The sequence below is a fragment of the Aedes aegypti genome, unplaced genomic scaffold (genome assembly GCF_002204515.2).
Source record: "Aedes aegypti strain LVP_AGWG unplaced genomic scaffold, AaegL5.0 Primary Assembly AGWG_AaegL5_hic_scaff_338_PBJ_arrow, whole genome shotgun sequence".
Taxonomy (NCBI): domain Eukaryota; kingdom Metazoa; phylum Arthropoda; class Insecta; order Diptera; family Culicidae; genus Aedes; species Aedes aegypti.
The window spans coordinates 9,865-20,953 of NW_018736000.1; the positions used below are offsets into that span (position 1 = coordinate 9,865).

General features: G+C 40.6%; 2 protein-coding genes and 1 long non-coding RNA gene across 12 annotated transcripts; all 3 read left to right on the forward strand.

Moving 5' to 3' along the window:
• The first annotated feature begins 484 nt into the window (after positions 1-484).
• On the forward strand, positions 485-7,461 carry LOC110681070 (neprilysin-1-like). Of its 10 annotated transcripts, none has more exons than XM_021856843.1 (6): positions 485-668; positions 5,683-5,740; positions 5,803-5,872; positions 5,935-6,585; positions 6,649-6,919; positions 6,987-7,461. In XM_021856843.1, the coding sequence occupies exons 2-6, from the start codon at positions 5,710-5,712 to the stop codon at positions 7,329-7,331; spliced, it is 1,368 nt and encodes a 455-aa protein (XP_021712535.1). In that variant the 5' UTR covers positions 485-668; positions 5,683-5,709; the 3' UTR covers positions 7,332-7,461. The 10 variants fall into 10 exon arrangements, with proteins under 10 accessions (XP_021712535.1, XP_021712534.1, XP_021712537.1 ...); XM_021856842.1 differs by having other exon boundaries at positions 485-664; positions 5,665-5,740; XM_021856845.1 differs by having other exon boundaries at positions 485-664.
• LOC110681069 (endothelin-converting enzyme 1-like) lies at positions 7,331-8,636 on the forward strand. The gene is made up of 6 exons (XM_021856835.1): positions 7,331-7,570; positions 7,642-7,795; positions 7,857-7,905; positions 7,967-8,166; positions 8,236-8,390; positions 8,463-8,636. The coding sequence occupies exons 1-6, from the start codon at positions 7,331-7,333 to the stop codon at positions 8,634-8,636; spliced, it is 972 nt and encodes a 323-aa protein (XP_021712527.1).
• On the forward strand, positions 8,368-8,662 carry LOC110681071. Its single transcript, XR_002503085.1, has 2 exons — positions 8,368-8,400; positions 8,463-8,662. It is a non-coding gene; the product is annotated as an uncharacterized LOC110681071 (long non-coding RNA).
• Positions 8,663-11,089: the final 2,427 nt, after the last annotated feature.

Below are 11,089 nucleotides of genomic sequence, written 5' to 3' on the forward strand. Positions count from 1 at the left end.
AACTACAGTTTTCTTTCAAAATTCTCGAACAAGTTTGTTTCAATAAAAATGTAGACTTCGAATCAACAAAAATACAATTTAATACAACCAAATTTCGACCATAAATTTCAACCAACGAAGTGGTTATTCCAAGCTAATGTCACTTTTCTCCGTGTTTGTTTCACAACATGAAATCTAGTTTAAAGAAATTGAATTTTTACCAGCTTTTCAAAAAACTGAGCCTCTGTGCGGTAGAACCAGCCAGCGGCGGCAAATCACGTTATCAGTTCTCCCATTACAACCGATCCCATCCATCCCCCATATCCGTTACGCGTTGCGCGAGAACTCCATCCTTCGGAAAGGTAGGCGCTCGCGCACAATTAAAGGCAAAAAAATCGTCACATTCAGAATATGTAATGTTTACATTTACAAAGAGACACGCTCGGCGATTTAAATATGATTCATCATCGTAATCGCGTACCTATAGGGCGCTATAGAGATAGTGTTCCGCGTCAGTAGCTAAGTCGAGTAATTCTGCGGAAGCAGTCACCCGTGGAGGCGCGATCGAAGTAGCCGTTGTTGAAAAGTTGCTCGTGGTCCAGGTTTTCGGTGATCGAATTTCGGCGCGAGAAGATTCATTGCGGAGTGTTTCGGAAGCGATTGCTTTGATCAGTGAAAGTGTTGGGCAAGTGAGTTCCACATGAAGGGCTACTAGGATCGATTTGGTGATACGAAGTGAACCAGTGGAAAATAATTTAAAATCTGTAATGCTGAGAAGTGAAAACAGGAAAAAGTGTAATACTCACAAGACTTCGAAGATAACCCAGACGCATTTTAGAACAAGATTTTCCTACAAGGAATATTCCTATGGGATTTATTCAAATGTTTAAAAAATACGAGACCTTCCGGCGCATATTTTCTCCGAAGCGAAGAAAATTTTTTTGCTACTGAGTAATGGAAGAAAATTTGATTTCTTAAAAGAAATTGTTCGCCAGAATTCACCCACTGGTGAGAGGAATTCAGGTATTCTGAAAAATTACCTTCAAAATAACAAACTAGGTTTCTTAACAATTCTAAAAATATCTCTCCAGACCTAAAAAAAATCTTAGGTAATCCTCTCAGATTATCGGAGGAAATACTCTCAGGATTCCTCTTCTTTCTAAGGATATCCTCTCAGGATTCCGAAACAAATCCTCTCAAGATTTCGAAGGAAATCCTCTAAGAATTTCGAAAAAAATTCTCTCAAAATTTCTAAGGAAATCCTCTCAGAACTTCTAAGGATATCCTCTCACAATATCGAGGGAAATCCTCTCAGGATTCCGAAAGAAATCCTCTCAGAATTTCAAAGGAAGTCTTCTCAGGATTTCTAAGGAAATCCTCTCAAGACTTCGTAGAAAATTTTCTCAGGATTTCGAAGGAAATTCTATCAGGATTTCTATCAAAATCTTACCAGGATTTCGAAGGAAGTCTTCTCAGGATTTCGAATGAAATCCTCTCAAGACTTCGAAGGAAATACACTAAGGATTTCGAAGGAAATCCTCACAGGATTTGGAAGCAAATCCCCATCAAATTTTTATGGAAATCCTCTCAGGATTTTGTAGGAAGTCCTTTTAGGATTTTAAAGGAAATTCACTCAGAATTTCGAGGGAAACCCTTTCAGGATTTTGAGGTAAATCCTCTCTGAATTTCGAGAGAACTCCTCTCAGGATATCGAGGAAAATCCTATCAGGAATTCAAGGGAAATCCTATAAGAATTTCGACCGAAATCCTCTCAGGATTTCAAAGAAAATCCTCTCAGGATTTCGAGGGAAATCCTCTCAGAATTTCGAGCAAAATCCTCTCAGGATTTCGAAGGGAAATCTTCTCAAGATTTCGAGGTAAATCCTCTCAGATTTTCGAGGGAAATGTTCCCAGGATTTCGAGGGATATGTTTCCCGGATTTCGAGGAAAATTCTCTCAGGACTTAAAGAGAAATCCTATCAGAATTTCAAGACAAATCCTCTCAGGATATCGAAGATAATCCTCTCGGGATTTCGAAGAAAATCCACTCAGGATTACGAAGGAAATCCTCTCAGGACTTCGAAGGAAATCATCTCAGGATTTCGAGGGAAATCCTCTCAGGATTTCGAAGAAATTCCTCTCAGAATTTAGAAGGAAATCCTCTCAGGATTTCCAAGAAAATCCTCTCAGGATTTCGAAGAAAATCCTCTCAGGATTTCGAAGAAAATCCTCTCAGGATTTCGAAGAAAATCCACTCAGGATTTCGAAGAAAATCCTCTCAGGATTTCTAAGGAAATCCTCTCAGGATTTCGAAGGAAATCTCTCAAGATTTTGAAAAGAAATCCAATCAGGATTTCGAAGAAAATCCTCTCAGGACTTCGAAGGAAATCCTCTCAGGATGTTGAAGGAAATCCTCTCAGGATTTCAAAGGAAATCCTCTCAGAACTTCTAATGATATCCTTTCACAATATCGAGAGAAATCCTCTCAGGATTCCGAAAGAAATCCTCTCAAGATTTCAAAGGAAGTCTTCTCAAAATTTCGTAGAAAATTCTCTCAGGATTTCGAAGGAAATTCTATCAGGATTTCTATGAAAATCTTACCAGGATTTCGAAGGAAGTCTTCTCAGGATTTCGAAGGAAATTCTTTCAAGACTTCGAAGGAAATTCACTAAGGATTTCGAAGGAAACCCTCACAGGATTAAGAAGCAAATCCCCATCGAATTTTTATGGAAATCCTCTCAGGATTTTGTAGGAAGTCCTTTTAGGATTTTAAAGGAAATCCACTAAGGATTTCGAGGGAAGCCCTTTCAGGATTTTGAGGTAAATTCTCTCTGAATTTCGAGGTAAATCTTCGCAGGATTTCGAGGGAAATCCTCTCAGGATTTCAAGGGAAATACTCTCAGGATTACGAGAGAACTCCTCTCAGGATTTCGAGGAAAATCCTATCAGGAATTCAAGGGAAATCCTATTAGAATTTCGAGCAAAATCCTCTCAGGATTTAAAAGAAAATCCTCTCAGGATTTCGAAGGAAATCCTCTCAGAATTTCGAGCAAAATCCTCTCAGGATTTCGAAGGGAAATCTTCTCAAGATTTCGAGGTAAATCCTCTCAGATTTTCGAGGGAAATGTTCCCAGGATTTCGAGGAATATTCTCTCAGGATTAAGAGAGAAATCCTCTCAGAATTGCAAGATAAATCCTCTCAGGATATTCGAAGGAAATCCACTCAGGATTACGAAGGAAATCCACTCAGGATAACGAAGGAAATCCTCTCAGGACTTCGAAGGAAATCATCTCAGGATTTCGAGGGAAATCCTCTCAGGATTTCGAAGAAATTCCTCACAGGATTTCGAAGAAATCCCTCTCAGGATTTCAAAGGAAATCCTCTCAGGATTTCGAAGAAAATCCTCTCAGGATTTCGTAGAAAATCCTCTCAGGATTTTGAAGAAAATCCTCTCAGGATTTTGAAGAAAATCCTCTCAGGATTTTGAAGAAAATCCTCTCAGGATTACGGAGAAAATCCTCTCAGAATTTCGAAGAAAATCCTCTCAGGATTTCGAAGAAATTCCTCTCAGAATTTCGAAGTAATTCCTCTCAGGATTTCGAAGGAAATCCTCTCAGGATTTCAAAGGAAATCCTCTCAGGATTTCGAAAAAAAATCCTCTCAGGATTCGAAGAAAATCCTCTCAGGATTTTGAAGAAAATCCTCTCAGGATTACGAAGAAAATCATCTCAGAATTTCGAAGAAAATCTTCTCAGGATTTCGAAGAAAATCCTCTCAGGATTTCGAAGAAAATCCTCTCTGGATTTCGAAGAAAATCCTCTAAGGATTTCGAAGAAAATCCTCTCAGGATTTCGTTGGAAATCCACTCAGGATTTCGAAGAAAATCCTCTCAGGATTTCTAAGGAAATCCTCTTAGGATTTCGAAGGAAATCTCTCAAGATTTTGAAGGAAATCCAATCAGGATTTCGAAAAAAAATCCTCTTAGGAATTCGAAGGAAATCCTCTCAAGATGTCGAAGGAAATCCTCTCAGGATTTCAAAGGAAATCCTCTCAGTATTTCAAAGAAATCCTCTAGGGTTTCGAAAGAAATCATCTCAGGATTTCGAACTAAATCCTCTCATGATTTCAAACCGAATTCTCTCATGATTTCGAAACAAATCCTCTCAGGACTTCAAAAGCAATCCTTTTAGGATTTCAAAGGCAATCCTCTCAGGATTTCGAAGGAAATCCTCTCGGGATTGCGAAGAAAATCCTCTCAGAATTTCGAAGGAAATCCTCTCAACATTTCGAAGAAAATCCTCTCACGATTTCGAAGGAAATCTTCTCAGGATTTCGAAGGAAATCCTCTCAGGATTTCGAAGGAAATCCTCTCAGGATTTCAAAGGAAATCCTCTCAGGATTTCGAAAAAAATCCTCTCAGGATTTCGAAGGAAATCCTCTCAGGATTTCGAGAGATATGTTCTCAGGATTTCGAAGGAAATCCTCTCAACATTTCGAAGAAAATCCTCTCACGATTTCGAAGAAAATTCTCTCAGGATTTCAAAGGAAATCTCTCAAGATTTCGAAGGGAATCCAATCAGGATTTCGAAGGAAATCCGTTCAGGACTTCGAAGGAAATCCTCTCAGGATTTTGAGGGAAATCATCTCAGGATTTCGAAGGAAAACCTCTCAGGATTTCGAAAGAAATCCTCTCATGAATTCGATGAAAATTCTCTCATGATTTCGAAGCGAATTCTCCCAGGATTTCGAAAAAAATCCTCTTAGAATTTTGAAAAAAAATCCTCTCAGGATTTCGAAGGCATCCTCTCAGGGTTATGAGGGAAATCTTTTTAGAATCTCGAAAGAAATTCTCTCAGGATTTCTTTGGAAATCCTGTCAGTATTTCGAAGGATATCCTCTCAGGATTTCGAAAAAAAATCTTTCAGGATTTAAAAAAAAAATTCTTCGAGGATTTTGAAGGAAATTCTTTCAGGATTTTGAAGGAAATTCTTTCAGGATTTCGAAGGAAATCCTCTCAGGATTCGACAGAAATCCTCTCTTGATTTCGAGGGAAATTATCTCATGATTTCGAAGAAAATTCACTCATGGTATCGAAGAAAATCCTCTCAGAATTATGGAGGAAATCTTCTCAGGATCTTGAAGGGAATCCTCTCAGGATTTTGAAGGAAATCCTCTCAGGATCTTGATGAAAATTCTCTCAGGATTTCGAAAAAAAACCTTTCAGGATTTCAAAGGAAAATTTCTCAGGGTTTCGAAAGAAAACCTCTCATGAATTCAAAGCAAATTTTCTCATGATTTCGAATGAAATTCTGTCTGGGTTTCGAAGGAAATCCTTTCTTGATTTTGAAAATCCTCTCAGGATCTTGAAGGAAATCCTCTCAGAATTTTGAAGGAGATCCTCTCAGGATTTCAAAAAAAATTCACTCAGAATTTTGAAAAAAATCTTTTCAGGATTTCGAAGGAAATTTCCTCAGGTTTTTGAAGGGAAAGCTCTCAGGATTTTAAAGGAATTCTCTCAGAATTTCGAAGGAAAATTTCTCAGGATTTCGAAGGAAGTCTTCTCAGAATTTTGAAAGAAACTTTCTCAGGATTTCTTTGGAACTCGAAAGATCAATCCAATAATTGATCTGATTTTGTAAACCTGTGTTATCAACGGGATCTTTAAGGTTGTGCTCGTATTCTAGTTCAATGAGTTTCTACAGATCGTAAGGTATTAGAACTTGAAGAAAATGGCCACGCAATTTGAGGACAGGTTCATGGGTAAGATTATCATATTTTTATAAAAAAAAAGACGTGTGTAATAGACTTATGACATTCTGCAGCAATGAACGTGCAAGCAGCCGCACAGTTCAAGACATTCCAGCCAACAGCCATGACCTTCACCAAACAAAGGTATGACACGAAAAGTTCTGATCCATCCCACCTTCTGAATCTACCACGCCTTCCCAATCTAGCTCCTGTCATGTCTTCTGCCGGCGGTTCTTCATCTGCATACTCCTCGCGGCTGTGGTCATCCTGTCGTCGATCGTCTACGCCATCTACAGCTACACATCGAGCCTTCCGGACGTTTGCCACAGCAAGGAATGTCTCCGTTCAGCGGCCGCCTTCAAGCAGAACATGGACCTCAACGTAGATCCTTGTGAGGACTTCTACTCGTACGTCTGCGGAAACTGGGCCGATGATCATCCACGTCCGGAACGACACGGCGCCTACAGCTGGTATGACGAGCGACAAACCAGGATCTACCGAAATATACGAACTCAGCTGGAGGCCAATAGTAGCCGGTTGGACCCTAAGCCGGTCGCCCAGGCCAAGTCGATGTACAAAGCGTGCCTGAGTGAAGTCAACCGGGAACGGTACGGCTACACCGCAGTTCAGCGATATCTTAAAGAGTTCGACCTCCCGTTGACGCCGACGTTGCTCAACCATACCAAGACTTCCTATCGGAAGTACAAATACGACTGGATCAGCTCGGTGGCGAAGATCCAACGGAAGTTGGGTCTGAACGTGATCGTGGGATTCAACATCGACCAGGACCATGTGGACAAGAATCGAAATCGGTTGACGCTGGAGTACCACTACGGACCGGATGAGTTGCGATTTCCGTGAGTTTTCTGTTGTGGGGATCAATCGTTGATCGCTAAGTTCTTGTTTTTCACTTTGGACAGAGCCTACGAATGGTCAAAGCTGACGGCGAAGACTCGCAACCGTCGACAGGCAGTACGATCCAGCTCAGAAGACACTGACGAGTCGGATGACGAAAGTGCGGACAACGAAGCAGGTGAGGACGATGAAGATGAGATCGACACTAGTGAAATGGCGGAGTCGTTCGCTAGGATCATCGAGGCGATTAATCCAAGCATCGATACCAGCGAGATGGATGACAAGCTGAAGGTTTTGGCAGAGCGATTCGCCGAGTTCCATCAGTCGCTTCCGAAGGTTTGAACCATAACAGTGGGATATTTCAGGGATAAGCCATTTGATAAGTGATTTGATCCATTTCCAGCTTGTTGAGTCGGAAGAGGAAGCCAAGTTTGAGTACTACACCGTTCAAGAGCTGCAAAATGCGACCGACAATCACATCAAACCTAAAAAGCCGTACCCAGTGTGGCAACGCTATCTGGATGTGCTGTTCGCCAACCAACCGGACGTGAAGCCCTCCAGTGACGAACAGCTACAGATGACACCGGAGAACGTCGAGTTCCTTGGAAAGCTGATCGATGTAGTCTCCGAAAAGTCTCCGGCCCTGATTGAGCTGTACGTTTGGGGAACGGTGACCTCGTTTCTGGTGGAGCATGAGTTCAACGACGCTACGCTGGAGGAGGACTGTGCCCAGGTCGTCCACAACTGATGGGACTGGCCGTCAGCTATGCGATCGCGGACAAGACCTTCCTCGAGCGGACCAAGCCCCGAGTGGAGCAGATGTTGACCGACATACGGAACGAGTTCGACCAAATGGTGCTGGAGACGGACTGGATGGACGCTTATACCAAGTACGAGTCGCTGGAGAAGTCCAAGGCCATGAAGTCATTGATCGGGTTCCCCGAGTGGATTCTGGACGATGAGAAACTGGAGGAGCACTATCAAGGGGTAGCTTGAAGGGATATTGGGTTGAAGGTTGGTTCTGTGAGTACAAATGGGGGTTTCGTTACAGTTGCCAGATCAGTCCAACGCATCACGTGGAAAACTGGGTTACCGCTTTGGAGTTCATGAATACGGAATGGTTGCGTTCATGGCGGGTGAAGAACAGTAAAGTTTGGGACATGGACCCAACGGTGGTCAATGCGTACAACATCTTCGAACGGAACGCGATCAGTAAGTTGTCGATGAGGTGGTCTGTCCTTTTAAAACTTGTAATGTTTTGAACTTTCCTCAGATATCCCAGTAGCCATCATTCAGTATCCGTTCTACTACCTTGGATTGGAGTAAGCATCTCACTTGTATTATCTACTCGGATACTATAAACGCGAATTTATTTGCCAACAGTGCGCTCAACTACGGTGCCCCTAGGGGAAGTTCTAGGCATGAACTGACCCACGGGTTCGACAACGCAGGCCGCCACTACGACAAATACGGCAACGAGAAACGCTGGTGGTCCAACCATACGCCTGCAGGAGTACGACAAGCGCGCCCAGTGTCTAGAGGAGCAGTACAGTTCGTACTACTTTCCGGAAGCGAAGGCATTTGTATGAAACATCACTCATCGAAATCTCCGTGCAAGAATCTTTCTGAACCTAAGTTCCCCTGATTCACAGATCAATGGTACGCTGACGCTCGGGGAGAACATTGCGACAACGGAGGACTTCGGGAAGCATTCCGCGCTTACAAGGCGTACGTGAAGCGCAACGGTCCCGAACCAGTGTTGCCAGGCTTCGAGGATTTCACTCAACGAACAGTTGCTGTTCATCTCGTTTGGGAATGTAAGTCTGCAGCGTTGTTAAACTTAGATGACTTAGATTCAAGAAAATATAATCGTTTTCAGCAATACTGCGAAACGGTAAGCCCAGCGGTTGCCAAATATTTGGTCAAAGACGAGCACAGTCCGTCCAAGTTTCGGGTCCTTGGGGTGCTGAGTAACATGCCGGAGTTTGGCGAAGCCTACCAGTGCCCTAGCGGCAGCAAAATGAATCCAAAGCGGAAGTGTCGCGTGTGGTGAACTGTTGACTGTTGAGTACTTAAGAATAGCCAGTGAAAGATTTGTAATATATTTCTCTTGGAGTTTTGTAAAATGGATATGGGGCTATCAACGTATCAGAAATCCGAAAATTATTTAGCATTCCCTCTATTTTACATACGTTGAAAAAGAAATGATAAAGTTTTATCGTTTATGAACACCTTACGAGAGGTATTATTATCTACAATGCAAAAGGGATATTTATATTTAGGGGCCCTAAAATTATTGATAAAACCTTGTTTTAATTCAATAACACGAAAAAGCGTGTTCTTGCTATTACTTTGGCATTTTTTTTTCCGCCCAAATAACGATTATATAAATATATTATTATAAAAATAGGTCAAATTTGAACCTTGACAAATATGATCATATGTTTGACGTTCACTTACCTTTTGCTTTTTACCACTGGGGTTGTTCCTATCTGACATTTCGGAAAGGACGCAGAAAAACCAAATACACCCAAAACTTAATTTAATCCAAGGGATGTGACAAAATCTCAAAAACCTGAAAAATAATTTGGACTTATCTAACGAAAAACAATTAAAAATTAAGCAAACATGTCTTTAATGGCTGTAGCAAATAATAGAGGGACGTCCTTTCAGGTTTAACACCTCTACCGGCAGCTTCTTTTTTTACCGCAAGAAAAAAATTCAAATCGCGATAACTTTTTTGTTTCTCAGTATTTTTGCACCATTTTTTCACAAGTTCTCAAAAAACTCTTCTAGTTTTAGGATCCGTGTCGATTAAATTGATGATTGGTGATCTGGTTTTAAAGACATTCCAATGTTCCTTGGGAGACCGACATTTTCCATACAAAATGTCTTAGGCGGCCATTTTGTTTTACGTCAACTTATCGAAAAAGTAAAATGTGGGCTATACAATGCTATGTAATAAGGAGCTACTCTGAAAAAATCATACAAATTGGTTAAGAATTCTTAGAGATATCAGAAAATTACGATATGAGGTTTTTGAAGTTTTCAAGATCTTTATTTGGTCAGCTTGGTACCAGCAACATAAATGCTCATTACTCAAAGACGGCTGCTCCAAATTGCTTCATATTTTCACAACATACTCTCATTAATGGATTGTTCCGAAAAGTGAACATCTGAATACGTTAAAAAATCTGTAGCCTAAGATATATACGTGGGTTATGATTAAGCGTCGGTCCCCCAAGGAATTTCGGAATATCTCTGGATCCAGATGAACAATGATCAATATCGACACAGATCCTAAAACTAGAAGAGTTTTTTGAGAACTTGTGGAAAAATGGTGCAAAAATGCCGAAAAACAAAAAAGTTATCGCGATTTGAATTTTTTTCTTGCGGTAAAAAATGAAGCTGCCGGTAGAGGGGTTAAGCGTTTAATACATAATGAGCTAGTCCAATGTCACTCTTTTTCTTAGTACTAAGTCAAGGCCTACTAACGCCTACTACATCTCGGGCATCCTGACACTATCGATGTCCTCATCGATATCACTATCGTCAGATATATGATCACTCATCCATTTCCTCATATTTTGAGGTGAGCACACCGAGTTAAATGGGATATTTGCAATTTGGAACTCATCTATGTCAGTCACAACGTACCTATCATTTGGCAAAACTTTTTGAATTTTATATGGACCTTTACTGCCCATAAAAGCATAACTGTCCCATATGGATTTCCTCCAAAAAAATTTTTTGGCGGGCTACGCATATTTGTATGTATATTTTCATATACACACATAAAATTGATCAGTTTGTTCGAAAACATTGCGATAAAATTTCAAACTAGTGCTGTTCCATATTGAAAAAAAGGCATAACAGTCTTTATATAGATCAGCCTGAAAAAAGTATAATTATTCTTTAGTAAAAATTATCTGCGATACAAAATTATCGCGAGCACGTTTTGATTGAAATTTAGCATCATTTATACATTCAATTCATTCATTTTTGTAATGTAGAATATCCTATATATTTAACATAAGAACAGCAGTGTCTTACTGAATATTGTAACATGACCAAAAACCGTGCCCTTTACTGTTCACCAAAGCAGAACCGCTTCTGGCGGCAATGTCGATGTGGTCAGCTAGTCTTGGGTTGAATACGTTAAATCTTTACGAAAGCTAATTTACCGTATTTCATTTGCAATATTAATGACTAGTGGTCCCGGCAAACTTCGTCTTGCCATCAAGTAGGCTGTTGAAAACCAGTACGAATCGTCCCATACAAAATGACAGTTCCGTTCACTCTCGTTATTCTGACTTTCCCGGTGAATATCCTGCAACTTGTATACACACAAACACGTCGGAACCCTTGACGAACAAAATGGAGAAAGATTATCAAATCCGCTGACCCGTTCGTAAGCCATTCGTGACATACAAACACCATTCCATTTTTATTTATATAGATAGATTAATTCGTTTTCAATCAAAATAATTGAAGTTGCATAAACAA

Coding starts and splice junctions, on each gene's coding strand:
- LOC110681070 (XM_021856843.1), top strand. CDS start 5,710: ATGGCCACGCAATTTGAGGACAGGTTCATGG. Junction 5,873..5,934: donor ATGACCTTCACCAAACAAAG/GTATGACACGAA, acceptor TTCCCAATCTAG/CTCCTGTCATGTCTTCTGCC. Junction 6,920..6,986: donor TCCATCAGTCGCTTCCGAAG/GTTTGAACCATA, acceptor ATCCATTTCCAG/CTTGTTGAGTCGGAAGAGGA.
- LOC110681069 (XM_021856835.1), top strand. CDS start 7,331: ATGGGACTGGCCGTCAGCTATGCGATCGCGGACAAGACCTTCCTCGAG. Junction 7,571..7,641: donor TGGAGGAGCACTATCAAGGG/GTAGCTTGAAGG, acceptor TACAGTTGCCAG/ATCAGTCCAACGCATCACGT. Junction 8,391..8,462: donor GAACAGTTGCTGTTCATCTC/GTTTGGGAATGT, acceptor AATCGTTTTCAG/CAATACTGCGAAACGGTAAG.